The 22,470-nt window shown below is 44.9% G+C and overlaps 1 protein-coding gene across 1 annotated transcript in view; it reads right to left on the bottom strand.

The window, feature by feature from the left end:
• Window positions 1-22,470, bottom strand: part of LOC140191163 (uncharacterized) — a 392,816-nt gene that overhangs the window by 192,052 nt on the left and 178,294 nt on the right. Inside the window, exons 11-15 of the mRNA XM_072248300.1 lie at window positions 15,608-15,682; window positions 14,283-14,366; window positions 11,886-11,942; window positions 5,131-5,184; window positions 3,332-3,385 (exon numbers count right to left, since the gene is read on the bottom strand). Of these exons, the coding sequence (XP_072104401.1) occupies window positions 3,332-3,385; window positions 5,131-5,184; window positions 11,886-11,942; window positions 14,283-14,366; window positions 15,608-15,682 (324 nt within the window). The remainder of the gene's footprint in view (window positions 1-3,331; window positions 3,386-5,130; window positions 5,185-11,885; window positions 11,943-14,282; window positions 14,367-15,607; window positions 15,683-22,470) is intronic.

Genomic DNA, 22,470 nt, shown 5'->3' with positions numbered 1-22,470 from the left:
AAGATATTTTTTTCTTTGAATGGAAGCTTAATGACAAATTTTGAAAGCTGGACTTCAACAGTAAAGTTATCTGCAGGACGTTCAAAAAACAAGGTTGATTTAAAGTGCAGAGGGACAGACTCAATAGTTTGAATTATCTTTTCTCATCCTTGATTTTCCTTGATGTTATTGTACAAGTAATTAGCATGGATTTTGTTCATAATTAAATCATTAAACTTCATGAATGTGTCAGACAGAGACAGAGAGAAAGAGATAGGTCAAGGGAGAGAGAGGGAGAGTACATTGGAGGAAAGTCAGAGTACAAAATGGAAGTAAGAAAGAGGCATCTGAGATACAAAGAGGGAGAGAGTGAGTTCGGAGAAACAGAAGGTTGGGAGATATTTGAAACACAAAGGGTGATGGTGGAAACCGAGGAAGAGGAAAAGGGGACAATAACTAGGACATGAGTGTGTGAGAGAGAAAGTGAATATGCATGTTAGAGTTAGAATAACATTGTGGAAAGATAGAATACTTTAAAGAAAGCACAAGGAAAACAAAATACAAAGGATAAGGGTATAAGTTAAAAGAATTAGAGAAACAAAACAATAGAATGGTAAGAGAAAATAGGACTACATATATGTCAAGTTCAAAGCAGGTCTTCAGCCAGTCCAATTAGGAAACATTTCTGCATAGGGTGGTAAACAGTTGGAAGTTGGCTACACAATTGGGATGGGACAGCCAGGTCAGATGGACAAGTCAGGGATAGGTGGTGCGAGCAGGCTCAGCAGGTGCATTGCTGTCTTCAACGTCCCAAGAGAGACGGTTGAGGCAAACTCTATCTCTGGTGCTCTGTTGAATTCCTGTACTCTGCGCACACTGGGAAGATCTCAAACAAATCCCAGATGCCTTTGAGCAGGAATGTACACGTCCTTGTACGCTATCCAAGAACTCTGTCGCGTTTCAGAATCACAGAACAGAAGTTTGGGCTCCTGCCAAGTTAGGGAAAAGACTTGGCTTGGAATTTCACAGTGACTGAGGATATTCACAAAACCACATCACTTAAGATAGCTTTATCAAACTTTGACTTATATTGAAACTTCATGTTTCTACAGGTTCTTGCTCGATAGAGGGAATGATAGTGGTTACTGGTTTGAGGTGTTACGTTTAAATATACCAAAATTCTTGATGTGTGGGAGGAGGGGGTGGATGTGGAGCTAGCATTTCCCTGACTCAAGTATCTAGAGCAAAGAACCCAAAACCTAATATAAGTTGCTGGTCAATCAGAACCAAAATGCAAAGAAATGTTATCACCCCAGGGTAGGGAATAGTTAAAGTGCTCAGTGACTCAGCACAGCCAAGGCAGAGTCTGAAGGCTCTTTAGATATTTAGCAGATTGAGAGAAGTGGGATTTGTGCAAGAAAGTGGAGAGGAGATAGAAGATTAGCCCGATATTATTGAATATCAGAAAAGACACAAGAAGCCAAATGGCCTACTTCTAGTTAGAAACATAGAAAACCTACAGCACAATACAGGCCCTTCGGCCCACAAAGTTGAGCCGAACATGTCCCGACCTCAGAAATTACCTGGGTTACCCATAGCCCCCTATTTTTCTAAGCTCCATGTACCTATCCAAAAGTCTCTTAAAAGACCCTATCCTATCCATTTCCACCACCATTGCCGGCAGCCCACTCCACGCACTCACCACTCTGTGCAAAAAAACTTGTGGCAACCATTTAAGCACTGGGAAAAAGCTTCTGACTATCCACACGATCAATGGCTCTCATCATCTTATAAAAGTTGCTGGTGAACGCAGCAGGCCAGGCAGCATCTCTAGGAAGAGGTACAGTCAACGTTTCAGGCCAAGACCCTTCGTCAGGACTAACTGAAAGAAGAGCTAGTAAGAGATTTGAAAGTGGGAAGGGGAGGGGGAGATCCAAAATGATAGGAGAAGACAGGAGGGGGAGGGATGGAGCCAAGAGCTGGACAGGTGATTGGCAAAGGGGATATGAGAGGATCATGGGGCGGGAGGCCTAGGGAGAAAGACAGGGGGGGGGGGGAAGAGAAGAGCCCAGAGGATGGGCAAGGGGTATAGTCAGAGGGACAGAGGGAGATAAGGTGGGGGGGAGGAGAAAGAGAGAGAGAGACAGACAGACAGACACACACACACACACACACACACATATATATCAGAATGGGAATGGGATATGGAATTAAAATGTGTGGCCACTGGGAGATCCTGCTTTCTCTGGCGGACAGAGCGTAGGTGTTCAGCAAAACGATCTCCCAGTCTGTGTCGGGTCTCGCCAATATATAGAAGGCCACATCGGGAGCACCGAACGCAGTATATCACCCCAGCCGACTCACAGGTGAAGTGTCGCCTCACCTGGAAGGACTGTTTGGGGCCCTGAATGGTGGTGAGGGAGGAAGTTTAAGGGCATGTGTAGCACTTGTTCCGCTTACAAGGATAAGTGCCAGGAGAGAGATCAGTGAGGTGGGATTGGGGAGGGGGGGGGAATGAATGGACAAGGGAGTCGCGTAGGGAGTGATCCCTGCAGAAAGCGGGGGGGGGGGGGTGGCGAGGGAAAGATGTGCTTAGTGGTAGGATCCCGTTGGAGGTGCCAGAAGTTACAGAGAATTATATGCTGGTGGGGTGGTAGGTGAGGACAAGGGGAACCCTATTCCTAGTGGGGTGGCGGGAGGATGGAGTGAGAGCAGATGTGCGTGAAATGGGGGAGATGTGTTTGAGAGCAGAGTTGATGGTGGAGGAAGGGAAGTCCCTTTCTTTAAAAAAGGAGGACATCTCCTTCGTCCTGGAATGAAAAGCCTCATCCTGAGAGCAGATGTGGCGGAGATGGAGGAATTGCAAGAAGAGTGTTGCACTTTTGCAAGAGACGGTGCGAAGAGGAATAGTCCAGGTAGCTATGAGAGTCCATAGGCTTATATGGAATTATCTCGCAGATTAATGAGGGTAGATGCAAAGTCAAGCAGCTTACTTGCCTCCTCCTGCTTCTACATATGGTTAATTCACCATAACTTCCTCTATTAATATCATCCACAGCAGTTCAACCACCTAACCAGCCCAAAAACATGTGCCAATATCCAAACTGAGAGGCAGTGGCAAGGACTGGTGAGCCCAACTGATGCGTTCTGGCTCGTTTCTGAGCCTGTTTTCACTCTGCATTGCTCCCAGTCACAGCAGTGAAGTACAGCCTCCCAACACCTTTCAATTAATTAATGAATCAATCTAATATTTAGAGTAAATGTAGATAGAACTAATGGTTCTGAAACTGCTGATTACATCCTCCACTTCAATGGAGGTGTCCCATGTTCATTTAAACAAGGAGATTCCTACCCTTCTTCCAGTTCTTCCAGGAGGACCTGGAGGTCCCAACACACCAGGAGGACCCTAGAAGGCAAAGAAAAACATTTTAAGGCACCTTCCTCAAAGCCAGCATGTTCCCCAAGACTCTCCACAGTGCTGCTTGAAGACTAGCAACCACTGTGACAATGGAGAACACAGCAATTATGGTTGCTCATGGCAAATTCTCACAAAGAACAATTGGGTCTTGACATAATATCAGCAAATCCAGGAAATACTTTGCAGTTTGGGCAGCTTCTGTGGAGAAGGAAACAAAGTCACTGATGGAGCTGCAACATTAACTCTTGGATTTACAGAGTCATAGAAAGCTGCAGCACAGGAATAATCTCCTCAGCCCATCTATTCCATGCCAAACCATTTAAACTGTCTACTCCCTTCAACCTGCAGCAGGACCATACCCCTACCGTCCATGTATTGATCCAAACTTCACTTAAACATTAAAATCGAGCTCGCATGCACCACTTGTGCTGGCACCTCATTCCACACTCTCATGATCCTCTGAGTGAAGAAGTTTCCCCTCATGTTCCCCTTAGACTTTTTATCTCTCACCCTTAACCCATGACCTCTGCTTATAGTACCACTCAACCTCAGTGTAAAAAGCCTGTTTCATTTACCCTATTGATATCCATCATAATTTTGTCGCATCTCCTCCCAATCTTCTACAATCCTTATCTCTCTCTCTCTGATGCTCCCTGAACATTGTGGAAACCCAGCCTTTGGCCCACAATGTCTGTGTCAATCACAATGACAAATTTCACTAAAACATTTCTGACTGAATGTGATCCACATCCCTCCATTCTCTACATATCCGTGTGTCTTGCTGAAAGCGCCTTAAAAGCCACCTTAAATGCAATGCTCCAGTATTTAACAATTCTATCCTGGGGGAAAGAAAGATTCTGACTCTCTACCCTATATATAACTCTTGTAATTTATAAACTTCTTTCAGGTCTCTGCTCAGCGTCTGACATTTCGAGAAAACAGCCCAAGTTTGCCCAACCCCCTCTAATCTGATCTGCTGATTATTTCCAGAATTTGCTGTGTTTGAACAGATTAAATGTTTTATTTTTCAAAACATTATGAGATGTTGGCTGAAAAATAAATAATGCTTGTGAGAGCAGGAAAATCTCTCTTCATAACACAACAGATGCAAGCACAGGAGGGACTTGCTTTCATGTCATTTCACTCGTAGACTAGCAGTATCCAACTACAAGAGACTGTCTCCACTCTTTGTTCAACCCATTGAAGACAATCTTGAACCCAGAACCTCTTGATTCAGATTCAAGAAAGCTCCCCACTTAGTCACAAGCAGACACACATAGAAAGTGTGTCAGGATGTTAATGCTAATCTTAACTTCAAGGTAGCTTCCATTTTGCATAAAGAGCATGGAATCTGTTCTTGTGTTGAGGAAGCCCTCACTGATCCTCAAGGTCAGACTTTACCTGGATATTCCAACCAGAGAGATTCAGATTTCTCACTTTATCACGTGTACATGGAAACATACAGTGAAGTGTGCCGTTTACGTTAGCAACCAACACACCCAATATGTCCTGAGGGCAGGCCGCAGGTGTCACCGCACATTTTGACAGCAACACCACCAGCAAAACAGGCCTATTCCCCACCCACCTCCTCACTCATACATACAACATCAGGCCTTCCACCCTGGGACCAGCTGCCTCCAGGCCTTGGCTCCAGACCCTCTGGCATCAGCTTTCAGCTTGGATTATGTTTCATTACTAAAATAAATATTTGTCAGAAACAGCCGTTAGCCTACCTTTGGACCCATTTCACCAGAGTCACCTTTTAGGCCGATGATTCCAGGGGGTCCCTGTAAAGAAAAGGAAGAAACACAAGGAATTCTGGCTGTTCATTTATTGTCCTGAAAGGCTTCACAAAATCTGACCTTACTTCGTCACTTTACCACATTTCCCATTCCACTTACCCACTCCGAAGATGTCCCCAATTCCTTGCTCATTTTAAGCCCCCCCCGCGCTCTCCAGTCCACCCCTCCTCCTCACCTCTTATCCACTCCCTCCTGCACTTTCTTGCCCATTCCAAAACCACTCATTCTGGTAGTGGATGAGCAAACCAGGAAACTGGATATCAATCCAGCAACTGTAACTGAAGACCCAGCATGGCAACTGGGAAGTTAAATCCAAGAAGATAAATCTGTAATTTCTAATTTTACTCTAATAGTTCCATTCAATCCGGTGAATCCCATATTTCCTGGATGCCCAATTCTCTCTCACCTGTCCACACATCCTGATTGTCACTTACCACACATCTACGTCAAGGAAAGTAGAGACACGAGACTCTACTGACACTGGAACCTGCAGGAACAAACAATCTGCTGGAAAAATTCAATGGGCTGAGCAGCATCTGTGGGAGGGCACATTCAGTGAGATAGGAACAGCTTCTTCCCCTCCATCGCCAGATTTCTGAACAGCCCACCAACACTATCTCACTAGTTTCCTCTCTTTCTGCACCACTTACATTTACATTTCTTATTGAAACTTACAGTAAGATTGTTTTTTCTGTCCTGCTCTGTACTGCTGCCACAAAACAACAGATTTCATGCCACATGTGCGGGATAATACACCTGATTCTGAAACATTTCAGTCAACATTTTCATCCTGATGCAGGGTCTCAATCCAAAATGGCAACAATTTCACAATGTCTATAGATGTTGCTCGACCTGCTGAGTTACTCTAGCAGCTTTATTTTTCTCAGGGATAATTATCTCACAACATCTCTATTTTGTTGTGATAATTGTTTTAAATCTTTGTCCCTTCACTGACTTGCCTGCCAGAGGGATAATATTGTTATCGTCTCATTAAGTCACCTGTGAAGCCAGTGAACCTACAAACTTGCACATCTTTAACTTGTGGGAGGAAACCCGAACACCCAGGGAGAGCCCACATGGTCACAGGAGAACACAAACTCCACACAGACAACAGCGGACCTCAGGATCGACTGCAGATCTGAGTCATCAGCACTATTTGCCACATCACACATCACTGTGCTTCCAATTGAAAAGCTAGTTGATGTTAATTACAGCAAGCAGGAAATTATAAGCTTGTCATAAAGATGCATCCGGCCCACTGACATGCTTCAGGGGAAGGAAATCTGCCACGCTTACCCAGTCTGGCTTTGATCTGCCTCAGAATGTGGCCGATTCTGAACGGCACCCAGCTGGATTGAAAACGGCTGCAGCAGCTGGAGAGGGTGAAAGACCCCCACCTTCGCAAGAACGACTAGGATTGGGCAATAAATACTTGCCTTGCTATAGGCACTTGGGTGTCATAACATACTCAACTGGCAGGGCTGCTGCCTCACCTCGAGGTGTTCCAGTTTCTTCCTACATCCACATACAGGCAGCTCAGTAGGTTAGACCATAAGATCATAAGAAGCAGAATGAGCCCATTTGGCCCATCGAGTCTGCTCCCCCACTTGATCATGGCTGATTTATTTTCCCTTTCGACTACATTCTCCTGCCTTCACTCATAATCTTCACTGTCCTTACTAATCAAACATGTATCAACCGCCACTATGAAAACATCTACAGACTTGACCTCCACAGCCATCTGTGGCAACGACTTCCAGAGATTCACCACCGTCTGGCTGGAGAACTTCCTCCTTATCTCCGTTATAAAGAGATGTCCTGTTCAGAGGTCATGCCTTCTGGTCCTAGACCCCCCCCCCCCAACTCCACTGTAGGGAACATCTTCTGCACGTCCAGGCCTTTCAATATCCAGTAGGTTTCAATAAGATCTCCCTCATTCTTCCAAACACTGGAAAATACAGGACCAGACCCATCAAATGCTCCTTATACACCAACCCTTTCATTCCTGAGATCATTCTCCTGAACCTCTCCAATGCCAGCACACCCTTTCTTAAATAAGAGGCCCAACACTACTCACAATGCACAAACAACAGAAAATCTGCAGATGCTGGAAATCCAAGCAACACACACAAAATGCTGGAGGAACTCAGCATCTATGGAAAAAAAAGTACAGTCGACGTTTCGGGTCAAGACTCTTCGCAGGATTCAACTATTCATAGTATTCCATGTGATCTTAACAAAAGCTTCTGTTGGAGTTAAAACGTTCTGCCCATGAACCACATGGGTTTCCTCCCGATGCTCTGGCTTTGTCCCACAGACCAAAGACATAATGGTTAGTAGGTTAATTGGTCATTGTAAATTGTCCTGTGATTAGTCTAGTTGGGCCAGTAGGGTCTGTTGTGTGTTGTATCTCTAAATAAATATGTGAAGACACCGCATTGCACCCTTGGTTTTCCACTCTAGTCTCTTAAAAAAAAATGCTAAGATTGCATTTGCCTTCCTTATGATCAGGTTAATTGGTAATTAAACATTATCCCTAGAATAGTAGATGGATGGTAGGTAACAAAATGAGCTGATGGACAGATGAGAGAGAGTGGACATTATGTAAATTTGGGATTGCTCTGAGAGTTGACACAGATTCAATGGGCCAAATGGCATGAGAAATACAGAATTTTACCAGTTCAGTTTAAATTCCCCTGCTGCAAAGGTGAGACTTCAATGACCGTCCCCGGACCAATATCCAGTGTCTAGGTTACTCTCCCATTGACAAAACCACTGACTTACCCTTTCTAACCCAGAGTTTTACCGGTACAGTGGTACCCTCACATTATGACAGCTGGATAACGGAAGCTCACTCTTATCACAAATCATAATCAAAATAATTGAGATATGGAATAAAAATTGTTCTAAGTAATTCATCTGGGAGTAAAATAACTAAATAAACAGAGAGAAACAATCTTGTCAATTTTGACAAGAGTTTGCATGACAGAACATCGCAATATAGTCAGTTTTTAGGAACAACACCTTTCATTATTGTCACAAGACACAAGAAACTACAGATACTGGAATCTGTAGCAACACAGAAAGCAGTGGAAGAACTCAGCAAGTCAGGCATCATCAATGGAGGGAGATGGGCACTGGGTATTTCAAAGTTCAAAGTAAATTTATTATCAAAGTACATGTATATCACCATATACAACCCTGAGATTCATTTCTTATGGGTATTCAGAGTAAACACAAAGGGCACAACAGAAGGAATGAAGCACAGCACCCAACAAAACAGAGAAACACCAGTGTGCAAGAGACAACAAACTGCAAATACACAAAGAGAAAAATAATTATAATTATAGTAAGCGGCAGATATCAAGAACATGAAATGAAGAGGCCTTGAAGGTGAGTCCATAGGTTGTAGGAACATTTCAGTGAAGGGGCAAGTGAAGTTGAGTGAAGTTATCTCCTCTGGTTCAAGAGACTGATGAGGGGTGACAACCGTTCCTGAGATGCCTTACCTCTTTCCTGATGGCAGCAGCAAGAAGAGAGCATGGCCTGGATGGTGGGCATCCTTGATGATGTATACTGCTTTCCTGCATCACTGCTGCATGTAAAAGTGCACAATGGTCGAGATGGCTTTACCCATGATGGATTGGGCTGTCTCCACTACTTTTCGTACAATTTTCTGTTCAAGGACATGAGTGCTTCCAAACCAGGCCATGATGCAACCAGTCAACATACTCTCCACTGGGCATTTACAGAAGTTTGTCAAAGTTTCAGATGACATACTGCATCTTCACAAAGCTTTCCTTGTAATGGCACTTACATGCAGGACCCTGAATAGATCCTCTCAAACGATAACACAAAGGAATTTAAAGCTTTTGACCCCATCCACCTCTGGTTCCTCAATAAGGACTGACTCATAGATCTCCGGTTTCCTGTACAGAACAATCAGCTCCTTGGTCTTGCTGACATTGAGTGAGAGGTTCTTGCTGTGGTATATCACTCAGCCACATTTTCAATTTCCCTCCTATATCCTGATTTGTCACCACCTTTGATTCAGCCATGGACGGTGGTGTCATCAGCAAACTTAAGTATGGGACTGGAGCTGTGCTTAGCCACACAGTCGTAAGTGTAAAGCGAGCAGAGCAGGGAGCTAAGCACACAGCCTTGTGGTACACCTGCGCTGATGGAGATTGTGGAGGATTTGTTGTTGACAATCCAAGCAGACTAGGGTTTGCGAGTAAGGAAATCGAGGGTCCAATTGCACAAGGAGGTATTGGAGCCAAGGTCCTGAAGCTTATTGATTAGTTTTGAGGGGATGACAGTATTGAATATAGAGATGTAGTCAATGAAGAGCATCTTGATGTATGGATCTTCACTATCCAGATCTTTCATGGTTGAGTGAAGGGCCAATGAAATGGCATCTGTTGTTGACCCTTTGTGACGGTAAGCAAATTGGAGCACATCCAAGTCGCTTCTCAGGCAGGAGTTGATATACTTCATCACCAACCTCTCAAAGCACTTCATCACTGTAGTTATAAGTGCTACTGGACGATAATCATTGAGGCAGGTTATTACATTCTTGTTAGGCACAGCTATAATTGAAGCTTGCTTGAAGCAGATAGGTACCTCAGACTGCTGAAGTGCGAGGTTAAAGATATCTGTGAACACCGCAGCCAGTTGATTAGCAAAGGTCTTTAGTACTCAGCCAGGTAACCTGTCTGGGACAGGTGCTTTCCGTGGGTTCACACTCCTGAAAGATGCTCTCTCATCAACCTCAGAGACTATAATCACAGGGTCATCGGTAGCTGTGGGAGTTTGTGAAGTGCCTTCATATTTTGATGGTCAAGGCAAATATAAAAAGACAATGTGCTTATCTGGGACCAAAACCTTCTTGTCACCTATGCCACTCAGCTTCGCTTTAAAGGAGGTGATAGCATTCAAACCCTGTCACAGCTGCCGAGCATCCTTCAGATCTGACCCCTCATCTGGATTGGCCTCAACCAATCCCCATGAAAGGTCTCAACCCGAAATGCTGACTGTCCATTTCCCTCCACAGATATGTACTGTACACAGATTGATACTGTCTGCTTAAACTGCACCTGGAGCACAGGTGAGAGATAGTACCTCCCATGGGGTGGCTGGGGGAAGCTAATGGTATTGCATGACGTGAGTGAAATGGGATCAGTGTAAACTGGTACCTCATCTCAGCTGAAGGGCACCTTTTGGTGCTCCAGGTGATCAAGCAGACACAAATTGGGAATTGTACATACAAAATGCTGGAGGAACTCAGCAGGTGAGGTGCCATCTATGGAAAAGAATAAAAAGTTTACATTTCAAGCCAAGGACATTCATCAGGACTCGAAAGGAAGGAGGGAAGAATTCAGAATAAGAAGATGAGGGAGGAGAAGTTGTACAAGCTGGAAGGTGATAGGTGAAGCCAGGTGAGGGGGAAGGTACATTGCTGGGGATAAAGTGAGACCTGCGAGGTGATAGGTGGAAAAGGCAAAGGGCTGAAGAAGAAGGAATCTGATAGGCGAGGAGAGCGGACCGTAGAAGAAAGGGAAGGAGAGGGAGAGACAGTTGACAGGAACAAAAGCAAGAGAAGCAACCGAGTATAAGTTTTTCAGATGCTGGTGTTTGAAATGTACACTGAAAACAGAAAGTTATTGCTGACAAGGAAGGTTAATGCTACAGACAAAAGGAGACAAGTGTAGAACCTGTGAAAGTTAAACTACTGCCAGAAAAGTTAAATGGATTTGTCCGATATTTTCAAAGGAAACAGTAGGTTTATTTTTTTTACATTATGTCATCACAAATTTTGATGTTGATTAACTAACAAAATCACACTGCATGTTTGCTCGGTGACTCAGGTGAGTTTTAATGGGGGTGGTGTATCACAATCTCTCAGACAAGTTAGAGACTGCAGACGTTCGAAAGGCAGCAACAAACAATTCTGCAGGAGGGACTCAGCCTGTCGAGCAAATCTGTGGGCGAAAAACAATTAGCATTAGCACTTTGTAGGTGTTGCTTAAGGTTTCCGGTATCTGCAGAAGCCCTTGTGCCTCAGGACTAAGAGAGGAGCAATGAGACAGGCAGTATACAGGGGAGAGGGAGGGGGGGAGTGGTGGACTGAGGAAAGGTGCGAGATAACAGACGGATTGTGCTGGTGGGGGAGCAGGTTCGAATGATAATTTAATGTAAAACTTGAACTTGCAGTGGGTGGAATAAGGAGGGGGAAGTGTAGAAAGATGGGTTCTGTGGTTGGGGGGAATTTGAAAGAAAGGTAACAGAAAAGGGAGAGAGGAGCAAGAAGTCAGGGAAGGAGGGAATAACCCAGCAGAGGGGAGGTCAGATTTTGGCTCTCTGTCCATTTTTTCTCCTTGGTTTTGCCTATTTTGTGCAAATTTCTTCCAGTGCATTTGTAGTCTCCTGATCGCCTGTTCAGGTGAGTCACACGTGCACCAATTTTAGCCACTAGCTTTAAAATAGCTGGATGATAGATGAATGTATAAGTGATGTCAGTTGAGTAGCCACTTTATCGGATATCTCCTGTACATATTAAAGTGGCTACTGAGTGTACGCACATGGTCACACCTCATACACACTCAATCTCTGTCACCTCTCTTGCTGAGTCATATTTGGATGTTAGGTTTCCTGCTGTTATCCTCCTAGTTACCGGTCCTACTTACCATAGGTCCCGGCCTTCCCGTGAGACCAATCGAACCCGCTGGACCCTTCATAGAAAGCTGGAAGGCAAAAATAAATAGAATGAGAGAGCAACAAGCTGAGGAATCAAGGTAACAAACTGCTTGAGAAGTGTTTCTGAAAGGCTTCTTGGGAAAACAAGATGATCACTGAGAAATCCAGGGGTAACTTCCTGACAAAGACACCGGAAAATAGGAACAGGAGTAGGGCCCTCAGCCCCTCCATCTTGCCCCACTATTCAATAAGACCATGGCTAATTTGTCCCAAGTCTCAACTCTTCTGTGGCAGTTCCCCATATTTCCTGAAATCTCTCAAATAATCATCGATCTCCAATGTAAATATCTCCAGTGATCTGGCCTCCACCACTCTAGCAGCAGAGAATTCCAGTGATTCACTGTCCTCTGAGAGAAGAAACCTCTGTGTACTTCAGTTTGAAATGGTCACTCCTGAACTCTGCAGCTGTGTCCCCTTGTTTTGAACTCTATTACTGGTAGAAAAGCTCAACATCAACACTGCCAAACCCTCTTAAGGTCTCACATATTTAAATAAGGTCACCCCTCATACATACAAGAGCTCTCCAGACTCTCTAGCTGGGACAATCCTCTCATCCCAGGATTTTTTACCCCGACAGTGGTAAGAATCTCTCTCCCACATGGCTTGGTCACATTGAGCAGCATTGCCACTTTACATACCCCGTAACTGGGTTGCCAAACCAGCAGAAATGGATCACTCAGTTGGAGTCTGGATTACTAGAACTAAGAAAGTTTTATTAAAGAAACAAGCAACACAGTACTCTAATCAAAAGGATAATGAATGCAACAGTTCAGCAATGATAAACATACATGTACACAGAATTAGGATAACAGGATCAATCAAGCTCTACCGTTGTCTAGGGGTAAATGACCAGTTTCAAAGTGACGCAAAGTTCAGTTCAATTTAGTTCAGTTCAGTTCGCAGTAATCGCTGCCGTGGGAGATGGACAGTGTGGGGGAAGGAGAGAGAGAGAGCAAAACGAATGAATATTCAAGGCTTCCACACAGACCTTCGCAGTCAGCTTTCGGGCGAGTCCTTTGTGATGTCATCTGAGGTCACCGACCTTGACCCCTCCGTTTCCAGATACGATCGTTTCTCTGCGGTGAACCCGGCACCCAGGCAAGGGTGGACACACACCAGGTTCCCGCCGATCGTGCCTTTCCACCCTGAGCGTCTATGGTCTGGTCCCGCAACCAGCCTTCCAAAACTTCCCACCGACTTGTGAGAGACGCACCGCTTCCAGGGTCTCGTTACCTCGGGTGTCGTGTGTGTCCTGCCTTAGCGAACCTGTCCCTTTTTATCCCCCTGCTGGGGTATCCCCTGTCCATCGCTTCAAACAGTTCGGGGTTCAAAGGAGGAGCCGATCTTGACAGCTCTCCTTCCCCTTCATTAACATCTCCAAGTGCTGCTCCATTATTTTCCTTATCTCTCTCTCTCCTGAAGACAGGTGGCAGACCAACTGCTGATCCCACTGGTGCCAGCACAGGCCAGCTAACATCTTAATCTATGTGTATTCTCGTCACACCACCTTTAAGGGGGATTAGGGTAGAAATCAGAGACAACAGGGTAGAAGGTTCTTCTAATGTAGAGAGGCAGAGAATTCAGCATCAAGTCCAGGAGAGACTAGTTGGACCGAATGGCCTGGTTCTCTACTTGAAGAGTTTACAAATCCCGACTTTCCAGCAGTCTTCAGCCGCTTCCATTGACCCAACATCTAACTTTACCCGTTTACTTGAGGACATCATTAAAATTAGACGGAAGCCCCTGCACTCTATTCCGCAGACATTGGAACAGGAGGCAGCTATTCTGCCTCTTGAGGGAAGGAAAACCTGCTGTTGTTGCCAATTTCTACAGCTAGGGGGCTTAGTGAAAAAAGGTCCGTCAGTTTGACAGTCCTCAACAGTAGAGTCATCGAAACATAGAACACTACAGCACAGGAATGGGGCTTAGGCCCAACTAGTCCATTCTGACTATAACTCTGCCTAGTCCCATTGACCTGCACCTGGACCATAGACTTCTACACCGTTCCCATCCATGTACCTATCCAAACTTCTCTTAAATGTTGAAATCGATCCTGCTTCCACCTACTCCAGTGGCAGTTCGTTCTACACTCTGACCACCCCCAATGTTCCCCTTAAACATTTCACCCTTCACCTTTAACCCTTGTTCTAGTCTTACCAACCTCAGAGAAAAACGACTACTTGCATTTACCCTAGCTATACCCATCATACTAATGGGTAAAAAAATATTGGCCTTGCTAGTGATGTCTCTCCAGAGACGGATGGAGTTCTTTCTGAACACTTGCCAATAATTAAAGGCGAAAGGTTGTAAAAGCCTTCTGTATTTACCCTTGCTTGCTGGAGAATAGCCTGGGCCTGAGATTCCTGGGCCGAGACGATGGGTCCCTTGGCTCCATTCCCACCAAACTGGAACTGAAAACGGGAAGGAACATGGTGAATTCAGAGGCAGTTCCCCATGACCCTCAACAATTTTTACCAATACAACATAGAAACCATCCTAGTTGGATTCATCACAGCCTAGTATGACAACTGTTTTGCCCCAGATCAGTAAAAAAATTGCAAGAGAGTTAGGAACACAGCTGGGTCCATCTTGCAAATCAAGCTCCCCCGCCCAGTGACAGAGATACGAGAGATTGCTGATGTTGGAATCTAGAACAACGTGCAAAGCAATGGACAGACTCAGAGGGTCAGGCAGCACCTATGGAGGGAAATGGACACTGGACGTTCTGAGTTGAGACTTTTTGAACAGGATTCCAAACCCTTCCTAACCATATATGTATCAAACATGCTGCCCAACCTGCTGAGTTCCTGTTTCCACGGATGCTGCCCGACCTGCTGAGTTCCTACGAAGGGTTCCGGCCCGAAACATTGACTAATCGTTTCCACGGATGCTGCCTGACCTGCTGAGTTCCAACCCACCCGCTTTGCTGGGTAAAAGACAGTGTGCATTCATCCGATCTATACTGCTATATGTTTATATCTTCACCTCTATACGGTCGCCCTCTATAAATCCTGCCTGGCAGCACAGCAGTTAACACATCAATTTACAGTGCTAACAATCAGCGATCAGGGTTTAATTCCTGCCACTGCCCATGAGGAATTTGTACGTTCACCCCCGTGACAGCATGGGTTTTCTCCAGAGGCTCTGCTTTCCTCAGATGTATGCTAAGAGTTAGTGAGTTGTAGGCATGTTATGTCGGTTCTGGAAGCGTGGCAACGCTTGCGGCTTGCCAACACAATCCATCTTGATTTATTTTTAGCAAATTATGCATTTCTTTGTTTTGATGTTTCAATGTGCATGTGACAAATAAAACCAATATGTAAATTTTTTAAAGTCCCCCTTACCCTTCTACCTTCCAAGTGATAAAGTCTCAGTGCGTGCCAAACTGCTCCCTATAATTCCAACCCTCACATCCTGGCAACACTCACAAAATTCTTCCATATATACGGTGCTGGTGAACAACAGGGACGTGGTGCAGGCTGCTTACAAAACTTCTAAATATACCCCTGACATGGTAACTGTGTTTCTCTCTCCACAGATGCTGTCCAACCTGGTGAGTGTTTCCAAGGTTTCCGGCTTTTGACTTGGAACCTCTAATATCTAATCTTGAATTAAAGTAGGAAGAGGGATCAAAATGGCGAAGATGACTCACCGGAAACATCAACATGGTTCCTGGGGGTCCCGGTATTCCATCGATGCCTGGCAGACCAGGTCTTCCTGGTGGACCCTATGTTTAAAGGTATATAGGTTAGGGGACTAGAAAAGACAAAAAGGGGAGGAGTCTGTCAAAATAAGAGAATCATTGCAACCAAGATCAGGCTATGATGTGTCACTATCAGAGGAATGAGAGGCCTAGAGCCTTACTACCTGACATTGATGTGTTTTGAACACTTGGCTCTCCCTCACAGACTGATTCATGCTTTAGAACGTGTCTCTGAGAACTGCTTTGAAATGCTAATACACCAATGTCAGGGCTGATGTGTGAACCCATTAATTGGCCAGGGAGACAATCGGAGTGGGAGGGGACGGTGGTGTCAGTGTGCCATACCCTGGGTCAGGGGGCGAGGGGTCAGTGTGTCATACCCTAGGTTGGGGGTGAGAGGTCACTGTGTCATGCCCATGGGTCAGGAGTGAGGGGTCAGTGTGTCATACCCTGGGTCAGGGGGAGAGGGGTCAGTGTGTCATACCCTGAGTCAGGGATGAGGGGTCAGTGTGTCATACCCTGGGTCAGGGGGCGAGGGGTCAGTGTGTCATACCCTGTGTTGGGGGGTGAGGGGTCAAGTGTGTCATACCCTGGGTCAGGGGATGAGGAGTCAATGTGTCATACCCTGGGTCAGGGGTGAGGGGTCAGTGCGTCATACTCTGGGTCAGGGGTGAGGGGTCAGTGTGTCATACCCTGGGTCAGGGGTGAGGGGTCAGTGCGTCATACTCTGGGTCAGGGGGCGAGGGGTCAGTGTGTCATACTCTGGGTCGGGGGTGAGGGGTCAGTGTGTCATACCCTGGGTCAGGGGGTGAGCAGTTATTGTGTTAACAGTCTGAAGGCTTTGCAGTCCATGTGTTTCCATGCCCCAGGAGGTACCGAGCTCCGGCCACATCCAGATGGGGAAAGATATTAGGAGCTGCGTTTGCAGAGAGGCAGCTCTGCTTTGAATCAAGGACTCCGTTCAAGCCTTGTGCAATGCTATGTAATGTCTGTCTAACCACTGGGAAAGTATCTCTATCCCAGATTAACATCACTGTAGCGCACAAGAGTGACTCAACCCCAAACCACATCAAAGTTGAAAGAAACATTTACTACAATTACTGTTCCAAAAGCAGAGGACTGAAAGTACAGAGAGCAAACCAGAATGACAATCAGCTCAAGAGATGCAGAAAATCCAGGGTAACACACACAGAGAATGCTGGTGGAACTCAGCAAATCGGGCAGCATCTATAGAGAGGAATTAATTAACAGTAACTGAAGAAGCTTCCCTGCCCAGAACATTGACTCTTTATTCTTTTCTGTAGATGCTGACTGCTTTGTTGAGATTGTTCAACATCTTGTGTGTGTTACATGACAATAGCCGAAGGGATAGTGAGCTGGCGGACCTGCGTGGCTAGGCACAGGTATCTGTAAACTTGCTGATGAAATCCATCTATAAGTTTGCTGACGATAAAACCATCCTTGGTAGAATCTCAGGTGGTGACGAGAGGGCGTACAGGAGTGAGAAATGCCAACTAGTGGAGTGGTGCCACAGCAACAACCTGGCACTCAACGTCAGTAAGACGAAAGAGCTGATTGTGGACTTCAGGAAGGGTAAGATGAAGGAACACATACCAATCCTCATAGAGGGATCTGAAGTGGAGTGAGTGAGCAGTTTCAAGTTCCTGGGTGAGGATCTAACCTGGTCCCAACGTATCAATGTAGTTATAAAGACAAGACAGCGGCTATACTTCATCAGGAGTTTGAAGAGATTTGGTATGTCAACAAATACTCTCAAAAACTTCTATAGATGTACCGTGGAGAGCATTCTAACAGGCTACTGCACAGGACCGAAAGAAGCTGCAGAGGGTTGTAAATCTAGTCAGCTCCATCTTGGTACAAAGTACCCAGGACATCTTTAAGGAGTGGTGTCTCAGAAAGGCAGCGTCCATTATTAAGGACCTCCAGCACCCAGGGCATGCCCTTTTCTCACTGTTACCATCAGGAAGGAGGTACAGAAGCCAGAAGGCACACACTCAGTGATTCAGGAACAGCTTCTTCCCCTCTGCCATCCGATTCCTAAATGGACATTGAAGCTTTGGACACTACCTCACTTTCTTTTAAATATACAGTATTTCTGATTTTTGTACATTTTTAATCTATTCAATATATGTATAATTTAATTGATTTACTTATTTATTTATTATTTTTATTTTTTTTTCTCTTCTATCTTATGTATTCCTTGTCTGGGACTGAGGGGACAGTGTGCTAACAGCTGAAGTCAGATGTAGAAACCAATGGGTCAGTGAGTTAATACCCCTAGGGAAAGGAGGTGGTTGGTCAGTGTGTACATATGTAACCCAGGAGCAAAGACAAAAATAGTCAGTGTGTTAACGCTTGGGTGTCTGTGATAATAGTTTCAGAATGTTAAATGTTCCAATGTCAGGGGCTGATGAGTGAATTCTTAAATACCCCAGGGAGGCAGCCTGAGATTTAGGGGCCAGTGTGTAATACCCCAGGTCAGGGGGTGAGGGGTGAGTGTGATAAGACCCTCGGTTAGAGATCTCCACATTGGATTTGGTTTATTTTGTTTGTTCTCTCCACATGTGCTGTTGGATCTTTGGGTCTTGAGACCAGTGTTCTGATGGTTGTGCTAGGTTTGTGGTTAGAGCAATCTTGCCACCATTTCAGAAATAGCAGTGGGAAAGGAGTTGTTCCTGAGTCTGCTTGTCCGGGCTTTCTGACTCATTTTGCGTTACCCAGAACAATACAAACCACTGCTTTCTTTAGAGAAACGAAGGCAGAGGGGAGGTACGTGGTCAAAAATAAAAGTTGTTGAAATGGTTGGAGAGTAGGCGAGGAAGGGACAATGAGGACACAGTGGAATGACGAGCTGGCAAGGAGCAGTTGGACAAAGTGCAGATGAGATGATTGAGGACTAGAAGGCACTAGAAAGCATTAAATGCAAGTGAAGAGAATTCAGAATGACATGAGAAAGATGTTCTGCACAGAGTTCGGTTGAATCTGGAAGGCACAGCATGCTAATGTTTTGCAGTAGGCTTGATTGTCTTCAAGAAGGAGCTGGATTAATATCTGGTGGTAAGAAATGCTCATTTTATGGAGAAAGGCTGATTGGTGGAGCTAGAGAGTTTCCATTTCTCTTTTTTCTCTCAAACCTTCTGGGAAAATACGCAAGAGTTTGAAATCCCAGACAACCAGACTCAGAAACAGCTCCTTCCCCACTGCTTTAAGACTACTGAGTCAGTCATTTTTTCACATTCCCTTTCCTGTAATGACGGCATATTCTCTAGTCAATAATTCCACCTCTTGCATAATCGTCACTTTGCACCAACCCTGTTTGCATTGCGATGATTTGCACTATTCCATCGCTGTTTATCTTTACCATGTATACTGATTTGAGGATCACACGAGTATGGAATTTCATTATACACCATTGTACTTTCAGTGGTAACTTTCCTTGGTGCCTCCCGTACCTAATAAAGTGGCTACTGAGTGTACGTTCATGGTCTTCTGCTCTCACAGCCCTTCCACTTTAACGTTTGACACGTTGTGCTTTGAAATTCTGCACACCACTGTTGTAACGTGTGGTTATTTGAGGCACCATCATCTATAGCAGCTTGAACCAGTCTAGCCATTCTCCTCTGAGCTCTCTCATTAAGACCATAAGACATAGGAGCAGAATTAGACCACTTGACCCACTGAGTCTGCTCCGCTATTCCATCATGGCTGATCCTTTTATTTTCTCCTCCTCAACCCCAGTTCCCGGTCTTCTCCCGTAACTTTTGATTCCATGCCTAATCAAGAACCTATCAATCTCTGCCTTAAATTCACCCAACGACCTGGCCTCCACAGCTGCATGTGGCAACAAATTCCACAAATTCACCACCCCTTAGCTAAAGAAATTTCTCTGCATCTCTGTTTTGAAAGGGCGTTCCTCTATGCTGAGGCTGTTCCCTCTTGTCCTAGACCCTCCCACCATGGGAAACATCCTTTCCACATCCACATTCGAAAGGTTTCAATGAGATCCCCCCCCATCCTTCTGAATTCCAGCGAGTACAGACCCAGAGGTATCAAACGTTCCTCGTATGATAACCCTTTCACTCCTGGAATCATCCCTGTGAACCTCCTCTGGACCCTCTCCAATGCCAGCACATCTTTTCTAAGGTGACAGGCTCAAAACTGTTCACAATACTCAAGGTGAGGCCTCACCAGTGCCTTATAAAGCCTCAGCATCACATCCTTAATACAACATTATCACCCACAAAACTGCTGCTCACTGGATGATTTTTTGTACTTTACAGTATTCCGTGTAAACCAGAAATTGTTATGTGTGGCAATCCCAAGAGATCAGCATATTCTGAGGTAAATGTTCAAAGTACATTTATTACCGAAGTACGTATGCAATGTATACATGCAGAAAACAATACAAATTGTGCAAACAATAAAAGTAAACAAATAAGTTCACGCAAGTGTCCACAGCCACAAAGCCAGTCATCACTGCAGCTGGTTCAGGAGCCTGTTAGTTACCGGCCACAGCCTCATTTCAGATGAGTAAACCTCAGGATCAGCTAGCTCAATACTGTTCGCTGTCCCTCTCCTCTGCCGACACCCTGAACTTTTCAATTCAGCCCGATGCTTAAATTGGCCAAACCTCGAGTCTTTCGCCACTCATGGACGTGAGTGCTCAATTTGGCCCGTACTCGACCTTTCCAATCTGGCTGAAATCGGTCAAATATTGATTTGTTCCTCGTTCTCGGGCCTGGGCCCTACTGGCTCAGTTCGGCCCATTCTCAACCTTTCCAGTCTGGTCCAGTGCTTAATTTGGGCAAATATTGGCTTGTTCCTTGCTCTCAGATATGGGTCCAGCCTCCTTTATTCTGCCTCACCAAGTTTCTGCTGCTTTGAATCACCTCCAAGTCCACTCAAGCATGGCCAAAAATGAGCTAATTCCCTGCTTTCGGGCCTGGGCCCCTGCCTCGATTCAACCTGTATCTGTCATGCTGCAACCATTCTGCACCTTTGAGAATTTATTTTACACTGCAAAAAATGCCATTTCAAAAGCTCAACTCAGCAAGGGAAGTTACAGGCTATCGATTCCAGTGTTTATTTCTGAGAAAAAGTATGATTAATGAAGTAGTTAAGAGCTGTGTTTCCTATCAGCAAGTCATTGATGTGCTTCACCAGTACCATCTTAAACCAGACTCAAACCACTCGATCTGGCGCCAGCAATCATTCTGTGGTCAAAGGCACTTAGTTCACATCTCTTCCCTAGTCTGATGTTTGGTCTGAACAACAACTGAACCTCTTGACCATGTCTGCATGCTTTCTCTGCACTGAGTTGCTTCCATATGATTGGTTGATTAGCTATTTGCATTAGCAGGTATACAAGTGTACCTAATGAAGTGGCCACTGGTATTTTTTGCCCTTAACTAATGTAATCTAATGTCACTCTGCTAGACAGCTGGCATGGTCATGAGGGGAAGAATGGACTCCTTTTGTGCTATACTCAGTCATCGAAGAACTGGAAGATCATCAGTGTGGAATGAGGAAGACTGGGAGGGCCATGTTCATACGATAGTTGGCAGAATGTTATCTGGCTTACGGACCGTGCAACTTCATTTGCCATTTCATCTCTGGAGATCAAGGATCAAGGATCAATTTATTCACTGTGTATATTTACATACATGCAGAATTCTCTGTGCTGTGTTGGCACAACATCAACTATAAACAGCATTCAGCATTTATAAAGAATTGCGAGTTATATAAAATAAGTTAGAATTACAGATAATGGAATGAAATGCCAGAATTTATTTAGAATGTAAACAGCATTATAAACAGCGGTTTAAAGTGTTTACAGTGCAGTGCTGTGACGGATCTAAGAAATAGAGTCAGTTGGGGGGAGTTAATGCTTAATCAGATTAACTGCCTGGAGGAAAGAAACTTTTCAGATGGCATGAAGTTTCTGTTTTAATAGCCCTGTTGCACTTTCCAGAAGGGGGATTTGGGACTTCAGCTTAACTACTGTGGCTCCACTGAGTATTGAGTGGTTTATAATTACCTCGCAGTGGCAAGATATTTCCCCAGTCCACCACCACCACCCACTGATGGAGCTGATAATTCAGCATCTATAACGCGGGTCGGAAAAGCGCAGAGATGCCATAAATTTAGTGAAGCACAGAAGTAGAGCGGAATCACAGAAAAGCAACTCATCCTGTCGTCAGCTGGGTAAGCACTGCACTGTGACACCAGAACTACTCCAATCCTCCTTCTCTCCCTCACTCCGCAAAAAAGAACTAGAGCAATTAACTGACTTTCCAAAAGGACAATCTGAGATTTTATTCTTGAGGAAAATAAAACTGATGAAAAGAAACCAATCCAGTCAAGATGAAAAACAGAATGAAGAGGCTGGAGTACTCTAGAGACTGCCCACATGTGCTTTGTTGACCACAAACTGCTATAGCTGGCTAAACGTTCCCTCTTTAATCAAAAAAAACCTTTGTATGCAAGCAAGCTCCAACATGAGGTCTGCCCAGCATCTGAGAATTTTAATCTTCTTCTAATGTGGAAAAGACACAAAGGATTTGACAGATGTTGGCCTGAAAGGAGTTCACACCAGCCAGATGGTGCAGAGGGGGTTAGTAGAAGTTACCACTTTGTAAAATCCTTTTTACATTGTGAATGAAGCAGCACCATTTCTGAATCTGCACCAGGACGGATTTCATTGGCACTGAGGAAAACATTAATTGGTTCTTGTTTCTAAGTTCCCTCAGAGTTACTGAATGAAGCCACAACATATCCAGAGCTCTGGTCCC

This window comes from Mobula birostris, chromosome 32, assembly GCF_030028105.1.
Source record: "Mobula birostris isolate sMobBir1 chromosome 32, sMobBir1.hap1, whole genome shotgun sequence".
Lineage (NCBI taxonomy): Eukaryota > Metazoa > Chordata > Chondrichthyes > Myliobatiformes > Myliobatidae > Mobula > Mobula birostris.
The sequence above is the reverse complement of the archived record's forward strand: the minus strand, read 5'-3'. Positions and strand labels throughout refer to the sequence as shown.